This window comes from Lacerta agilis, chromosome 7 (genome assembly GCF_009819535.1).
Source record: "Lacerta agilis isolate rLacAgi1 chromosome 7, rLacAgi1.pri, whole genome shotgun sequence".
NCBI lineage: Eukaryota > Metazoa > Chordata > Lepidosauria > Squamata > Lacertidae > Lacerta > Lacerta agilis.
In genome coordinates, this window is record NC_046318.1 from 41,804,083 (window position 1) to 41,821,877 (window position 17,795).

A 17,795-nucleotide genomic window follows, 5' to 3' on the forward strand; every position below is an offset into this window, starting at 1 on the left:
CTATAATGTCTTTCAGATATAGTAAGTGTTTCATCGTCTAAAGAAACATCCAGGTTTTGTACACAGCATCACTTCTTAAGGAATGCTCTTCATATCTTGTATTTATTTGATTCTGCATTTTTTAGGCTTGTTGCTGACTTTTCAGTCAACCACTTCTAAGGGGACATCACTGTGATTTAGGCAGTGTACACACACTATAGCTTTTAAACCACAATTGAAGCCTATTCTTTGCCACAAAGAGTTCTGGGTACTGTAGTTTATTAAGGATTTATGGGATTTGTAACTCTGTGAGGGGTAAACTACACTGCCCAGAATTGTTTGATCCTTCAAATGTGCTTTGAAGGTACAGCATCTATGCAGGTTTAGTTAAAGAACTTCCAGACTGAGGCGTTTCTGGGTAAAGCGGAACCGAATCAGCATATCTGGCACGCGTAAGTCCACCACACAGAAATTGTCTCAGCTCCTGTGATGGTATCTGCTTGTTCAAATGATGGAACTAACATATGCACTACAAACAGTCCGAGACTGTAGCACAGTCTCCCTTCAAACTGGTTATCTGCGCAGATGGGGACCATTCCTCCCACATAACTTGTTTAACAACCGTTGTTCAAAGCCCTGTGGGTCAGGGACATTGGCAGTGTGGAGATATGCTGGAGGGTCCTGCTCCCCTTGTTCATTTGAGGAGACCTCAGGATCAATTTCTGGGAAGGACTAAATTCTGACACTAACTTAAGAGTAAGTCCCATAGGATTCAGTGGGGCTTCCTTCTGCCTAAACAAACATAGGATCAGGCTGCACATTATCAGGTTTCCCAGTTCTATTTATTGCTTAGGTAACAGGGATGAAGATGACATACAGCCATATCCTGTGCAAGTTTACATAGGAGCAAACTGTAAATCATCTTACGTCCAAACATTCTGTCATAATTGGGTTGCGGATCGGCCTGTTAACACTGTGTTATTTTCTTTATTTATTTTTAAAAAAACTTATTCACCTTTAAGTCATTCTTTCTAGAATGTAGACTGACAACATAAATGAATTAATATGCTTAAGAATGTAAACAGGCTTAATAAAAAACAATGTCCATGTCCATTTTTCTTTTCAGCAGACATAGTTTATTCTGTAAACCGCCATTAGACCTCCAGGTATATAAATTCAATAAATAATAATAATAAATGCACAATTCAGCAAGGCCTGCATTACTGTTTTCAATTTCCTAAAAATCACATATCAACAATTGCAAATATTGTCAACAAATATTTCATCCGGAGATATTTTAGATCTCTGCTCTCACAATCCTTAGTAATACATATAATTATTCTTAACAACTATTATTCTTTTTACACCAGTTCTGACACATTGTAATGGGGGTGGGGGGTGGGAGTCCCCTTCTCAGGTGCCAGAATTATCAAAGGTTCTCCAATGTTTTTTATGGTGTTGTTTCTATGACACCCCCTATTGCCCTGTCATATCTAATGTGTTTTGAAATGAGTTTTTTGTGCATTGTGTAATGCCCAGTAAAAACTATAATGAGTGCACCTGCCTGCAGCATCCTCGGAAATTTGGAATGCGTGAATTAAAATGCAATATAATTACTTCTGATGTATGTACCCACGGAATAGAATTGTATACATATATTAGGCTGATGCCCCACCTCTCTTTCCTTATCTTTTGTTTTGCCATATTTGTGAGGAGCTGTTGGTATTTGTTGTTTTTGTTTCCTTTGTTTATGAATAAAAAACCACACACACACACACTGTAAGCACACAAAATGACCAAGGAATCTACGTTAAAAATGACACAGTCAGCAGCCCCAAATCAAAGGAGATGAAGATTCTATGATTCTATGAAGGCAGCAGCATACACATTGAAAACAATATTTAAACATCTATCTCCTCTGTTGACTTGCAGCCTTGCATTTCTTCTGGTAAGGATGTACAGGACATCTCCACTTCAGCTGCTTTTCAGTATCAGCAGCCAACTCCAACTCAGCGCTTGGAGGAGAAACAGGGTTTCTGGGCTGCCGATCTGGCAACGTTGCTTGCAACCTAAAATGGTACTGTCCCAGGGAGACTGCACCATGCAATCATAGATCTCCTCTACAAATGAAGAAGCAACACAGCCTGCACTGAAATTGCTCAGACTAAGAGTGTGTAGCTAGAGTCATGGCCAGGGGGTGGGGATGACTGCCCCACTTTGACCTCTGATCCTAGGGGTAGCCAACATGGCGAGGGCACAAATGTTGTTGGACTACAGCTCCCATCTGCCCCAGCCAGTAGGGCAAATGGTCAGGGATTATGGGAATCATAGTTCAGTAGCATCTGGAGGGCACCACATAGGCTACCCCTCTTATCCCATGACTAGAAAACCTATTCAAGAATCTTTCGTGAGAGACTTTGTCAAATGTTCCATATATTTGGTGTCTACTGGATCACCTCATGGCTTCTCCCAAATAATCCTGGGAACTGTAGTTCTATGAGGGGTACACTATGGCCCCCGGGATTCTTTGGAGGAATTTGTGTGCTTTAAACTTACACTGTGAATGTTGACTACAGCATGTGTGAAACTGCAGAGCATGTTTGCCACTATACACCACCCAGTTAAGGCAGGAAGCTTAACTTATCCCATGTGGTTTGTGTATGAGTGAGTTTGGTGCCTTTGTTCTTATTTTAAACTGACATTTAAAAAATCGAGCCTAAAATACGGATTTCACATCGTTTTATAAACATTGGGGGGGGGGGAACACCTCAACATTTTTTTTAAGCCAGTTGTGCTGTATTTTCGAATGAGGACTCAATCGAAGCTGAAGCGACATTAGCTACTTCTGTGGTGATCCTTCAACCTTCAGGATACATGTGCCTCGATTATTATTATTTTCTAATTCACAAGAACCGATACTCCCCACCCTCATGGGACGGAAGGAACGAGCCTATATCAGCAGCGAAGAGCTGAAAGTGGCTGGGCTTTCCCCTCGCTTTTAAGTCCATCCTCTCAGAGCGGTTGGGCCAAGAAAGTTTACACCTCCGCCCGGCGCCAAACCACCACTTTTCGCCTCCCATCAGCAGGCCTCCCTCGGAGCCCGCTGTGGAAGAGTCAACACCGTGTCGTGGTGACGGGAGGGCGGCTGAGAGTTCAGGGATTTTGCAGGACAGCCTGGAAAGTCAGGGGAGGCTGCGGTTCACAGTGTGAGGGAACAGCCCTTCTCCAGAGCTTCTCTCCTCCTCATTGAACCTTCGCCTGAGGGTTTATTATTGCAGACTCTCCCCTTGCCTCAATTTACAGCCCAACTCGTGAAAGAGGCGGGGAAAACTGGAGTGAAGGTGGGTGGGGGGAGAGAACTGCTGGGGAGAACTGTGGAGCCAGCAGCTTTCTGTCGTTTCCCAAAGTGAGCAGAGATTGGAGAGGAGGGGCAGAGGCTGGTCGTGTGAGTTCAGGCCGGTGGGGAGACTTGGAAACTATTCTTTGAGGCAGCTGAGAGACTAGAGGGGGGAAAGGCTGGTGCTTCAAGCTGCTAGTCCAGAGAGCGCCATCCACCCGCTGATCAGAAGCTCCAGGGGGCTGCCCGGCATGAGAGTCTCATAAAGGAGTTCTGTGCAACAAGGAACAAACTTCTCCAGCGTCTGAAAGTTTCCTATGTGGCTGCCCTGCCTGCCAACATGAAAGGTAAGCAAGGCATATGGCTCTTTCAGAGAGTGTTGGGGAAGGAGCTGGGCTGTGGGAGCAGGAGTCTGTCAGCAACGAACATGTGGTGCTTATTGTAGGAGCAAATATTTTTGCAAGCGTGTGCGTGTGTAAAACTGGAGCTGCATCAGGTCCATGCTCTAGTCCATTAATGATGAAAGCTGCCATTTGTTCCTCGAGAAAAGTCTGAGCTCAGCTTCTTGCTAGTTGTTTACAGGTCCCCCTTTTGGATTTTTTTTTGGATTGGAAAAATCTATCCAGGAGAATGAAGTACTCACCCACACAACAATTTCTGCTTTCCCCAGCACATTTTTCTTGAACCACCTATCTTTTTTTCATTCCCCCTTTCCACCACCCCCCCTGCAGTTTTTCAGAGAGCGCGGTGGGGGGTTGCCAGCATTTCGTGATGTTCTTAGTATTGCTTCTAGACATCTGGCAATGATTAGGTTCTAGCAGAGGCTTAACTGGCTTGTGAAATATACTTGGCATTCCCCCCTCCCCTTTCAAGACTGGAAAATATTTAGTTTGTAGGTTGCATGTGCTGAAAATCTGAGGTTTAAAGACCCGCCTTCACTTACAAATCACACTTTGGCATGCATGCATTGATTGCGTTCTATAGCCTGTGACCACTAAGTGTCACTTAAATCATTTATGCTGCAGTCCTCTACCCACGTACCTGGAAACATATCCAATTGGTCTCTCAGTAGCACTTACTTCTGAGTAGATGTGTATAAGAATGCACTCGGCAATGAAAATGGAAAATGAGAACCTCTGAATAAGTTTAGGACTTTGCACTCCAGAGAATAAGGCATCAAAGAATGATGTTTGGGAATGTTTAGGAAGTAGTTGTGAAGCATAGTTTTTCTTTAGCCACAGAAATAAATCTAAGAAGGCAACAGAAATATATATAAGGAATCTGTGGCTGAGTATCAGCCTGTTGCTTAGCTTGTGCTGTTTAACTCTAGATGCCAAGAGGGCAGTAAACGTTGTGATAGTTCTTTCCAGAGGCCAATAAGAGTACTGAGATCGTTGACTTAGCTTGCCAGAGAGGCAGTCTATGGGAGAAAGTATTTTCTTTCACTGAGCCCACACACATGTGAAAACAACTTTTGAATGTCATCTTGTGGGGAGTAAAGTACAGAACATTGGAGATGGTTAGCAATTCAAATGGTCTGCAGAGCCACCCATGATGTTATTTCTGATAACACATGGCACTACTAGGATGGATGTAGTGGCAAAAACAACTGAGAAGCAATGTACTTTTGCTCAATACCTTATGATGTTGATGGCATACAGTGCGAGGAATTACCGGTAAGTTCATCGTGGGAATGAAAGCAGACTGTAACCCCATCATTCATTATTCTAAATGTTAAAAAGTGCACTGGTCCCAACAGAAGTTTTTCATTGATTCTTGCATTTGGGTATAATTTAGGTCACATGGGGATTTTAGTGTGTTAACTGCATTGTACACAAAACATATCTTTCCCTTGACTGGTACTGTGTCCACGTGACATGCTGCATATATGATAAGCTACCACATGATGGAGATTTGAGGTAGCCGCAGCTATCTTAGGGAAAATATTGTTTTAATGTTCTCATATGCATGATTCTGCCTTCTTGCTGTGACACCTATAGCCCAGGTTTATGCATGTTTGCCAGGAAGTAAGCTCCACTGAATTCAATGTTACCTACTTCGAAGACAATGTGCATTGGATAGCAATTCTAGTGAGAGTTTTCATCCGGAAAAAGTGGAAAACATGCCTGAAATATTAATGCTTTTAATGGAGATTCTATTCATGTAGGAGGGTTGCATGTTCTCAGTCTTCTTGGTGGGTCATAATGACTCTCTTTCTGTAAGAAATTGCACAATCACTTTGTGGAGTGTTTTTCCAGAAACTCATAAGAAGGCCAGTAAAATGAAATCTTTAAATTACAGAGTTAATGAGAAACATCCTTCAATGAAAATGGCAAATGAACTGGTAATGCAAGAGATATGAAAATCATAAGCAGTGCCAAAGCACCTTCCCTCTCTCCTGTTGCATCTTTAACACACACATTTGATTTTCCACATTTTTTTGTTTAAATCTCCTCCTTCATAAAAACTTCTGAGCTTTTATGTTTAGAATAATCACGTGTTCTATTTATGAGTAACAGCAGAGTTGACCTGCTGGTGCAGTAAACATCCAACATCCTTAGGGAGCTGAAGATTATCTAAATAATTACATCATGAGTGATTTGCACAAAAATACATTGGGTTGGATCCAATCTTCATCATTCTTAGAGTAGACCTATCAAAAGCAATAGGATTTAACTTAGTCCTCATGACTGACAACTGTAAGCAATTTTCACATTGTGTGCCAAAATAATTTGGATTAACAGGTGAAGCACTAGATAGGCTACAACACAGGATGGTTGGGCCATATCCACAAGTTGGGTTAGTTAGAACAAGTGAAACATTATTTATGAAATGCATATAACTTTTGTTTTATTTATATTGGGCTGTATCCAACCAAGTCATACTCAATAAATTTAAATGAGATGTGACGTTGAAAGCACATGGCTTCCCCCAAAGAATCATGGGAGTTCTAGTTTATCCCTCACCAAGCTATAATTCCCAACACCTTTAAGTAACTACAGTTCCCATAATTCTTTGGGGGAAGCCATGTGCTTAGAATGTGTGTTAAACATGCTTTAAATATATGTTTTGGATATGATCTAACTTGAATCCATTCATTTCTGTGAGTGGACTAATCAGATACGGCACATTTACCGGTATTTGAAGATGTACCTTTCAGGCTGCACTGCTCTCATAAGGCAGTTTATAAGACTGTAAATTGCATAAAATTAAAAATTCAGTACGTACAGGAATAGGGTGGCCCTGAAAACACATTTCTCATGTGTTTGGGTAAAGAAGTACATATTCAGCATTCACCAGAAGCTGCATGGTGAAGAAGCCAGACTCACCTCTGGGAATTCCACAACTTAGGGGCTGCCATGGAGAATACCCACCCTCAGGAGGGACCACAGAGCCTAGGGCTTGCAGATCAGAGGGTCAGCGGTTCGAATCCCTGCCACGGGGTGAACTCCCGTTGCTCGGTCCCAGCTCCTGCCCACCTAGCAGTTCGAAAGCACGTCAAAGTGCAAGTAGATAAATAGGGACCGCTCCAGCGGGAAGGTAAACGGCGTTTCCGTGCACTGCTCTGGTTCGCCAGAAGCGGCTTTGTCATGCTGGCCACATGACCCGGAAGCTGTCTGCGGACAAACGCTGGCTCCCTCGGCCTATAGAGCGAGATGAGCGCCGCAACCCCAGAGTTGGACACGACTGGACCTGATGGTCAGGGGTCCCTTTACCTTTTTATGTAGCAAAAGTAATATGACCTGAGTGCTTAGCTTCCAGAAGCGTTCTAGCTGCCACATTCTGTACCATTTCCAGTTTCAGATCCATTTTTCAAGGGCAGCATCTGGAAGTTCTCTGTTTTGTAGAGATCTGCCACATTAACTTTTAAAACAAGAACTGAAAAAGACCATCACGTAGTTGGGCAAGAAGATCCAGTCTCCCTCTAGTCACCATTAAAAGTATTCTAGTTTTGGATTACATAGCATGCCTCCTACACAAGCAGCTCAATTTCCTTGCCAAATTCCTACTTTCTGTAAGACTGAATTTAAAGAAGGAAAAAGCCAGAAGATTTTCTCTCTCTTATGAGTGAAAAATCATTCTCCTTGAATTACTAAGTATTTGTTACAATTCTGCCTTGCATTAAGGACATGGTTTATCCGTGCTTTGATTACAATTCATAATATTGCAAATTTGCAATTTCTTATCCATTAAAGATCAAGAATTATTATGGAAATTATCCAGAAAGCTGAATTGCATTGGACCTACCCCAATGACTTACAAATGGAACATTTTAGCAGGTAATATAATAGCATATTGTAGTTAATAACACAATCTTAAACATGCTAGTATGGGATCATGTAACAAGATAGCAACAAAACAAGCATTCATGTTTCTTGGTGGGAGGATTGGAAAAGAGAATATAGTTGTGAGTAATGGGAATGGATTTACCCATTGAAGCCCATCATTGGTGTAGGCTCATTGTAGCATCTCATATTTTCATTCATAAGGGACGATCCTGCATTGTATATCTCTTTGTGTATGTGAAACTTCCTCATGAAATGAATGGGAAGAATCCCCACCTGCTGTCGCAACATCTCTGCATGCTCATTAGAGCACACGCATGGATTGCTGGAATTAAACTAGACTAGACGTTTTGGTACTGATTGGCTCCACAACCCTGGAGCAAAGCAGTATATATTGCACCTAAGCATATCCAACAAGTAGCTGCCTAACCCTTCCTTCAGAACCTCCAGGGTGGTTATTTCACTCTGGAAGCTAACAACATTTGGATGGTGGTGGCTATGCCCCCTAGAAAACTGATGGGAAGTAGACAACTTCAATATATATTGTTGCATCGCATCTTCCCTTATGTTCAACCTGTATACATGTGCAAATGAAACCACATATTACAAAAATGCTACTAATGACCTCATTCCAAGGAAACATAATCCAGGTATTCTGGAGTTCTCACTGCTCTGAGAATTCTAACAATACAGTATATTTTTGTTGTTGTTGTTGTTCAGTCGTTCAGTCGTGTCCGACTCTTCGTGACCCCATGGACCAGAGTACGCCAGGCACGCCTATCCTTCACTGCCTCTCGCAGTTTGGCCAAACTCATGTTAGTAATACAGTATATACCAATTCTTAAATCAATAGCAACAAAAGTGACACAGATAGGATGAATAGAATGATTTAGGAGATGCCCTGTGTCAGGGGTGGACTTTGGTCTTTCAAATTTCAGCGGTGCCCTGTGCAAGGCCAAAATTTGGCACACACACACCCAGCCTCTCGCCCTCCATTCTGCTCAGTTCAGTACAACCATCACAGTTGTGATACCCTCTAGTTGTGCAGTGCTCTCTAGGCTCAGTGCCTAATGCAGCAGAACCAGTCATGCTGCCCTAAATCCACCTCTGTCTGTTTGAGCCAAAAGGCGCTTGAATGTGCATAAGCGTCCTGAATTCTGTTGTAGCTCTTTGGACTAAGGCACAGTGGGTTTCAGTGGGGAGGAGGCAGCAGAAAAACCCTGTTGTGTGAGCTGAGTTTATCTTGTCCTTAAATCTATCAATAACTGCAGCTCAATGTTTCAAAATTCTTGCATCAAGCTATCTAAATTTTCAGGATACTTTAACTTTTCTGCATTAAATTGTTTTGAGTTTTCAAAACATGGGTGCATGAAAAGGACAAAATGTTTATGAAAACTCAACATTGTAAAAGCCAGGATGCAGTTCAAGAAGTGAAATCTGTGTGCAAAAATATCCAGCTCTTTAAAGTGAAGCAAGCAATATGGAATGGCTATGTGAATGCATTAGAAGGGCAGGATATTGATCTTTTGAGTAAATAAATAAATGGAACTGGCTGAAATTAAAACAGGCAGAGATTGGAATCTGTTTTTTAGGACTGAGGGATCAGAACACAAAAATACTTTCTCCTATACACTGCAAACACATCTAGTAAACACCCAGGATAGATTTACTGCATATTTTTAAAAGTCATTATTATAGCATTAAGTATCAAGTGCAGTCTCTTATCAGTAATATGCTGTAAATCTAGGTTTTTAGTGTCTCCCTGTTAGCTGTTCAAATGTTAACAGAAACTTGGCATAGCCCATTCAAATTCTTCATTAGTAACCAAAATAGGAACTTGCAGAGATTTGGTAGAGAAGTGAGTTTTGTTTCAAAATCATTTTTTACTGTAAAAGCGTCATGCTTAGTTTCAAAACTCACTCTTGTATACCTGTGGTGAAATCCCAATATAGCAGTGAGTGGTGGTTGCAGTTAGATTATTAATGGTCACATTTGCGCTTAATGATTCTCACATTCTGAATACTCTTCACCAAAAACATGTTTGGATTATTATTTGTACCTGTATTTAACACGGCATGTGCAGCAGCTCCCTCTCATGTGTGCCAAGAATGACATTAATAAAACTTCAGTAAGCCTATAACAGTCCCACTGAAATCATACTGAGATTCAAGGAACCCATGGGCCTGACAGACTGCCAGAGAAGGTTAAAAAGCTATATGGGTAAGGAAAGTTTGGCTTCAGCCTCAGATTTTCTTGGTCACACATGGCCCATGACAAATGTACTGTTTAAAAATATAACACCGAAGCACAAATCACACCATTTTACAGATTTGTGTGGTGCTACAGTACTTGCAGATCTCTCTGTGTGTATTTAAAGTGGAAATAAGTGTAACCAACCTTCGTCAACACTTCCTATCTGAATGCCCACTTCCATAAAGTGTTGAGCCATAATTAGCTGTGTCCCCACCCCCAAATAAATAATTATATTTAGAGTTTACTGTTAATTTTTGATGACTGGTACCTAATACTTCCATTTAGATATGCTAGGAGGGTTGTTAACCCTGGATTAAGGAATTTGGAAGTCCCATGCTGGGTCATGCTTCAGGATCTCAAGTTTCATTCACCAAGTAGGATGCCAACTATATATATACCAAGGAGAGATAGGCAGATCATTATATTTCCTGTTTGTGTCAGTCTCTTAACTGTTCATTCATAAGTCATTTCCTTCTGACAAAAATGAAAACAGAAGGCCCATGACTGGAACAGAAATCAATCCAGTGAAAACCAATTGTTTGTTTGTTTGTTTGTTTGTTGTTTGTTTTCCAGTCTGCAAATATCGCATAATTGATGATGGGTCGTCCCCCCATTTAAATTATGCTTCCTTTGCATTGATTGAATTGAGTAGAATTAATTATGTCATTAATTATGTCAAATTCACAACTTACATAAATTATGTAAAATGACATTAAATAGCAGACATTGAGATGAATAAATGGTATTTGGTAGAAACTGAATTGTGGTAGAAGGGAAACAGCACTACCAGTAATTATGATGAAGGAAGATGGGAATGGAAGTTGTTGCCTTCTTAAATGGCAATCTGCTCCATGCCAGTTCCACATCCATCTGCATTTTTTTTTTAAACTTGGTTTTCATTCATTTCTTCTCAAAGATTCATCTTTATACCAGTATGTGTTATAAATGGGTTGTATACATAGTTGTATACATTTCAACCCCAAATATATGTTTTATGGGAATTTTGGTAAAGGATAAATTTGTTCCAACGTATTAGTCTGGGAAGTGTGAATCAGATCAGTTTCTTTAAAATGTCGACTGAATGAAATCTTGGAGCATCCCTAATGCTGAGTACTGACCTTAATTTGTAACATGAGGGGTCATAGGGTTCCAGCCAGCTTGCTTGGAAATGTTTTCTTTCTCCCAGAGGTATGAGAGCTGCTTATTCAGTAGTTAGGTAAATGTGGCACATGCCTATAGTTAACTCACTTCATGGCTGAGTTTGAGCAATCATTTCATGGGGATTTTAAACAGTTCTGTAAACTCAATGTGTATTTGTATTTATTAGATGCGTTGCATGTGTACATGGTTCTCTTTTTCTCCAAACTCACATTTTAACATCACAACAATTCTCTGAGCAGTGCCAGATTAAACCCTGTGGAGACCCCCAAGGCAGTCGCAATCTTAGGCTCCCTCTCACAAATTATCTCCTAATGCTTTTTTATAATTTTATTTCAAAATCAAATAAATATTATTTTTACCCATTGTCACGGGCCCCCTAAAAGGCCTGAGGCCCATAGGCTGGTGCCTACTGTGCCTATTTGGTAAGTCACTGCCTGTGAGGTAGGTTAGATTGAAAGAACAGGAATGCCCCATAGTCACTCTATAAGCCACATGTCTGAATGGAGATTAGAATCCAGAGTTCCCTAGTCCTCTAACCGTTACACCACTCTGGTCACTGGAATACTGAACAAATGTCACACTCAAGAGGCATTTGCTGAGTGTGGACGATTCACTGGAGTTTCCTTTGCGATATATTCTATACCAAAGAATTCATGCCAAAGATTAATAAACCAAAGGCCCAGGGCTAAATTCCATTGCTGGGATTCCAGTGCTTCATAAAAGAAGGTGTACCTGACTTCCAGGTCTGGGAATCTAGAAACTGAGGCCTACATGGCCTTGGCTAGCAGTTTCATCTAAGAAAGGGAATGCCTCACCTGGAACCCCGCCGCCAGTTTGTGGTGTCCTTACATCAACATCTCATGCAGCAATTAGGATGATTAAAACAAAATTTCCTTTGCTTGACTACTAGACTTTTTAAAAGCCACCTATTAGCTTCGATGAAAAGCTGTTTCCAAGCAATGGGGGATCTTCATAGACTTAACGGTCTGGAGAAAGAGGGGGCAAACCCTTTTAACAAAGATTGCCCCTCCCCTCTTGGAAAAGATGCAATGGTTTTTTTCAAGCCTCATTGCCGGGGAGGTATGTGTGTGAGTAGGATGAATGAATAGTTGTGGGTTATGTGTAAGAGTGGGTGCTTGGTGCTTGATATGTGTGGATGTGTATGAAAATGATGTGTGACTCCCATATGAGTGGGAGTGTGTCTGTGGTGGCCTTTCCACTTTTTGCATGTCCATGCGCACTCATGGTATGAGGCCTCTGGAAGGTTAGCCACGATGGATTGTGGGTCTCATGTAATACATAATTACTGGTAACTGCTGGACTTAATTGTCACAAGATGTTATTTTTTCTAGACCCCACAACAGAAAAAGATTAGTCAGATTCACAGAGGACAGGCTTTGTCAGTAGAAACTAGGCATAATTGTTTTGTTGTTTTTAAGCCCCATTCTGAATTTGGACCCTGTTGCACTCCTAATTATATCTTTTGGGGACTTAATGGGGCTGAATCCTTTCCCACATACTCTACCTCCAAGCTCCCTTCTCTTCCCACTTACCAGTACTTACCTTGTAGCAAACAGCCTCTCCCTCTGTTGTCTGGCACGCTGTAGCAGCTGCCTCTACAATACCAGAAACCCTGAGAAATGTTGTCTAATAGACTTATGTGCCTTAAGAAAATTGTGTTTTCCGGGACTTCTGGCACCTTTGCAGTGAGGGAAGGTGGCTTGAGGAGTCCAGTGTCAGGCAGAGAGGAGCCACATCAGGCACTACAGCTCTGGTTCAGTCCAAGACAGAGAAGAATAGGAATATGGGGAGAATTACTGGTTGCCTTGTAATGCAAACATGTTGTGAATGGGGAAAGTTTGTATCATTGCCTAGGTATTTTGAAGTTTGGCTTTGTTGATCATTCAGGGGAAGTATACTTCTGAATGGAAATAAACAACAGGTGACTGTCACTGTCATGTCCTGCTTTTAGTGCGTAATATTTCTGCTGTAACTGCAAAAGTTGCAGCAGTATTTTTTCACATTGCAGTTCAGATCCAAGCTCTTTTAACATGCATCTGATTTAGCTAGTCTCATATTTGTTTACATAGAATCATAGAATCATAGAGTTGGAAGAGACCACAAGGGCCATCCAGTCCAACCCCCTGCCAAGCAGGAAACACCATCAAAGCATTCCTGACAGATGGCTGTCAAGCCTCCGCTTAAAGCCCTCCAAAGAAGGAGACTCCACCACACTCCTCATTCATGCCGCCTGCTTATTTAGAATTAGAAAATGTTTGTCAAGTATTGTGTGTTCTCATTTGTCTAAACTGGACAATGATCCCAATAAATTAGTTCGATTTGTGTCCGGTTTGTGAGTTTCCCAGAGAAATCTCAGTGGCCAGAGTCAGAACTAGTAAGCAGTCACCTTGTCTCTGTTCCTTTGAATAGGATGTTACACTTTTACAGTATATGCAGCCGCCACTTGCACCACCTTAACTTGACGGAACTTGAATAAGATCATCTTAACTTGACTGAACCACCACCTTAACTTGACTGAACTTGAATAAGATCCTTGAATGACAAAGTCTGAGCCTCAGCTTTTGATTCTTAGTGGATTTGGCCCGTAATCTTGACACCAGACATTTATTTATTTTACTCTTTATTATTACATTATATCCCATCTTTCCTCCAAGGAACTTGAGGTGGCGTACATGACTCTCCCCTCTCTCCATTTTAATACAACAACCCAGAAATTGTTGGATTCCAGTTCCTATTAATCCCACCCAACATAGTCTATAGTCAGGAAAGAGGGTTATTGTCCAAAACGTCTGGAAGATACCAGGTTTGGGAAGACTGATACAGATTTAGGCACAACTTCTGCAAGTATGAGGCAGAGGTTCTTTTTCATTCACAAATGATAACTGCTGAACTTCCCAGGTTTCTTAGACACATCTTTGGGATCAAGAAAAAGGTCATGGCAGCTATGCATAGATCATGAGTTGCCTAGGCCATTTTCAGATAGCACACAGCCATGTATTCATGTTTTGAAAGCAAAAACACATTCTGACATACATATATGGCTCCGTTTCTGTATTTGTCTTAAAAGCACCACAAGTGCACGTCGTAAGCAAAAGATTTAGCATGAATCATTACAGAGTCTTACTGCCAAGCAGAGAAAAACTATGCTTTAAAAAAGAAGTCACACTCTTATAAGGTTGCAAAAATAATTAATGCAATGGTCCAGGATAGCTAAATAAATTCCTGGCAATGCTGTTGGGCAAACCATGAGTAATTAATTGGCTTAAACAAACCATCTAGTGTTTTGGGGGTGGAGGTGTGGATTTTCAGAAACAAGCATAGCTGGCTATTTAACTCTTTCCAGACCCTACATGCCAAGCTCTACTTTGCCTTGCAGATCTACTGTAGTAAAAGCACCATTAAGAATTTCACTTACGGCACACATTCTTTGTGTCTAGTCATTCAAATTAGTGTTGATTAATAATAGAGCTGAAGCCAATACAGCTGCATGCCCTGAACAACTGCACTTTCCATGTTAATAACTGTCTTGTGCCATGTGTCAACACAAATGCTAAAGTTATAATGAATGCCAGATATGTTTCTTCTGCATTAAAGACATGTGCTAGTGGTCTTTGGGATGGAAGAAAAAGGGTGAGGAAAGGATAGTGTCACATCGGTAATAGGTAATGGAATTGTTTCTTTCCTTATTTCGTAAAGTCCAAAGCAGTTTAATAATTTCTGTTGTTCTCAAGAAAATACAAAAGGTAATAAATACCTGACTAGAAATTACACTTCTTCCTACAAGCCAACAAGCAACCTGAAGCAGAGAGCATGGAGAACATAGGAGCCAGCTCCAGGGGGCCCTGGGTGCCTGGGCACCCACAATAATAAAATTGTGGGGGCCGAGCACCCACAAAGTCAATGAGAAAAGCCAGCAGGTGGCAGCGGCGCTGCCTCCAAGAGAGAAGCAGTTCAGCTCCATCCTCTGCAGCCAGCCAGTGAGGCCCTCTTTTATGGGGGGGGGGCTCAGACACAGAGGCAGAGTCTCTACCTCTGAATCTGAGCCCCTCACCGCAGAAAAGAGTGCCTCACTGGCTGTAGATAGGAGGAGGAAGAGGAGCCACCATCAGCAGCTGCCACAATGTAGTGTGTGCATGTGACGCCTCATGTCCACGTTGTGGTGGCAGGCATCCACAATCCTAAGGACAAGATGGCACCCCTGTTGGACAGCAATACTGGAAGCAAAGCCCCTTAATATTACCAGGATACTGAATACCCTTATTGACAGCAGCAAAATAAACCCCAACCCACTACAAAACCAATCCATATTAGAGCAGGAAATATGTGTTCCATTTCTGGACATACATTTTTTGTAAGTATGCATGCAAACACAAACACACACACCTGGCTTTGAGTGTATGAAGTGTTTGAACTTTCTCTCTTACCTGCCAGGGTACCCAGTAACTTGGCATAGTAGTTTCATAGAGAGTATGTCAGGGTTCAGTTGTATATCTCAACAGCTACATAAAACCACTGACAGGTGTTGTTTACAACTTTCCCCTTTTGGACCGTTTGATTTCAACAAAATTGTTTTCTATGCCTTCTTTATTTGTTTTTAATTTTGTCAGTTGTTGGTGTTATATTATTCTAACTTCTTCATTCTTGGAGTAGATCCACTGATATTAGTGAGGCCTAAGTTAGTCATGACCAATTTATGTCCCACTGATTTAATTGGGTCTACTCTAAACATAAATATCTGGATCCAACCCAGCAAGTTTAGACACTTAGCAACCAATAACAACTGATGATGATGTCAGATAAATGAAAACCTGGCAAGCCTGCTGATTACAGGCCTCGTTCTATCTATGGAAGAACTAGACCACATGAAGCATAAGATCAGAAACTTCAAAGCATCTCGCTAGGAGGTCTTCATCCTCATTCATAAAAGATTCCTCTTTTCTCTTCTAACACAGGACAGGAGTTAAATCTCTGTATTTGTTTGCCTTATTGTAGTTTAGCAGTGATGTATTTCAAGCCAAGTATAGCTTGCTTTCTTGGATATTGTTTGGTAAGTGAACTTAGTCTGTTCTATTAAACTATGTGCTGGACCACCCAATAATTTCCACACACAAGCTGCTGAGCATGACCAGATGGTTTTGTACTTTTGATTCAGACAAACAGAGCTCCAAAAGTTATGTATCAACTAAAGATAGATGTTTCAAGGGGGTGGGGTGGGGGGAAATGCCCTTGATATTTTTCAGATCCCTCTGAGCCAAAGATTGCATTTAAGTGCAAATTCTAAGCAGAATTGTCTACAAATGTTTAGTTCAAACATATATTATCGTACACTATATTATATGCCAGTGACTGTTACATACTAATATAAAATTCTGCCTTTGTTTTTATATGTATACACAGACGATTTTGCAGAAGAGGAGGAGGTTCAGTCCTTTGGCTATAAGAGGTTTGGTAAGTTAAATCCTCACATTTTCATAGCGTTTAAACTGAGAAGAAAAATGTCTTCAGGTATAGCACAAAAGTGTTGCGAATGTTTACGACTAACATGCAATTCAAACTTTAAAAGGAAGAGACAAGATATTTGACTGGAGGTTGAAAGTGTTGGAATACGTTTGGAGAAGATGTGTTAGTTGTATAAAGTTTACTTATTATTATAGGGCACTGTTTTCATCAATTGCTTATTTATGTTATTTTTTTTGCCAATCATTGTAACTCAGAAGGAATCGTTCTTTGCTAGCAACTGAGAGCCATGCCATCTTGATACTATGGCTTAAGTCACTTCCTGACATTGGTCTTCATAGTGACAGTAGCAACAAGAGAAGGCATGAAACAGAAAGTGCATTATAAAAGTATTGTTTCCTGTTGTGAGTCTGAAGTACCATCACTGTTCAGGTACACCAATAGCCTTCCCAACTCTGTGCATCTCATGTTAGCCCATGTGGACTAGCACTGAGCAGAATGGTGAATTTCCTCCTTGCCCTCTACCCATGTGGTTTGTGAGTGCTTGGTACCCTTACCAATTTACCTTAAAGACCATTTACATTACAGCAGCTGATGATAATGAATTAATTGATTAATTAATCACCTTATATCTATATATCTCTCAAGTGTGATTTACAGATTATCATAAAAGCAGCTAAAACGGTTTTTAAAATAGTACAGAAACAGCTGAAAATATAACCACATAAGCTTTGTGTAAGCGAGTCAGAATGAATGTTCAATAAACAAGACTGGAGGAGCCTTGAGTTTTAAATTGGAAGGCTTTCCATTGACTTCCAGCGTGGTGGCTTTGTAGTGTATGAAAATGTAATGGCTTGTGAATAGTTTAAAAATACTGCTCCGCAATACAACAAAGTTATAATTAAGCATTGCAGCTGAGAGGCATTTTCAAGATCTATTATGTGACAGAACAGGTACAAATATCTTAAGTTTTCTTTTGTCCCCCATGAATTGACCCACTTTAAACTGTAGTAAATCATCTCTTCTGATGATTTCAGAAGTATCATATTACTAACGAGAGAGACAGTAGAGTGGGAAGCTTTTATAGTGTTGGCAGCAGGAAGGAATTTAAAAGACTGAACTAAAACAAGGAGAGGGCAAAGGCATTTTTACCTTATCCCCCCACTCCTCAAATACACTTCAGGGACGCCTCCTCACTCTAGGATTCTATGTTCCTTAGAGGTTGAAGGCAATCTTATATTTGGAAGAAAGCCCTTTTAAAATAGTCTAAACAGTGAATTCCCCCTCCCTCAACAAACATG

General features: G+C 40.9%; 1 protein-coding gene across 2 annotated transcripts in view; it reads left to right on the forward strand.

The window, feature by feature from the left end:
- The first annotated feature begins 3,463 nt into the window (after positions 1-3,463).
- Positions 3,464-17,795, forward strand: part of COLEC12 (collectin subfamily member 12) — a 79,045-nt gene continuing 64,713 nt past the window's right edge. For both annotated transcript variants that reach the window (XR_004427028.1, XM_033154999.1), the window contains exons 1-2: positions 3,464-3,663; positions 16,435-16,485. Coding sequence is in view for 1 of the 2 variants with exons in the window: in XM_033154999.1 (XP_033010890.1) it covers positions 3,657-3,663; positions 16,435-16,485 (58 nt within the window). In the remaining variant the exon portion in view is untranslated. The remainder of the gene's footprint in view (positions 3,664-16,434; positions 16,486-17,795) is intronic.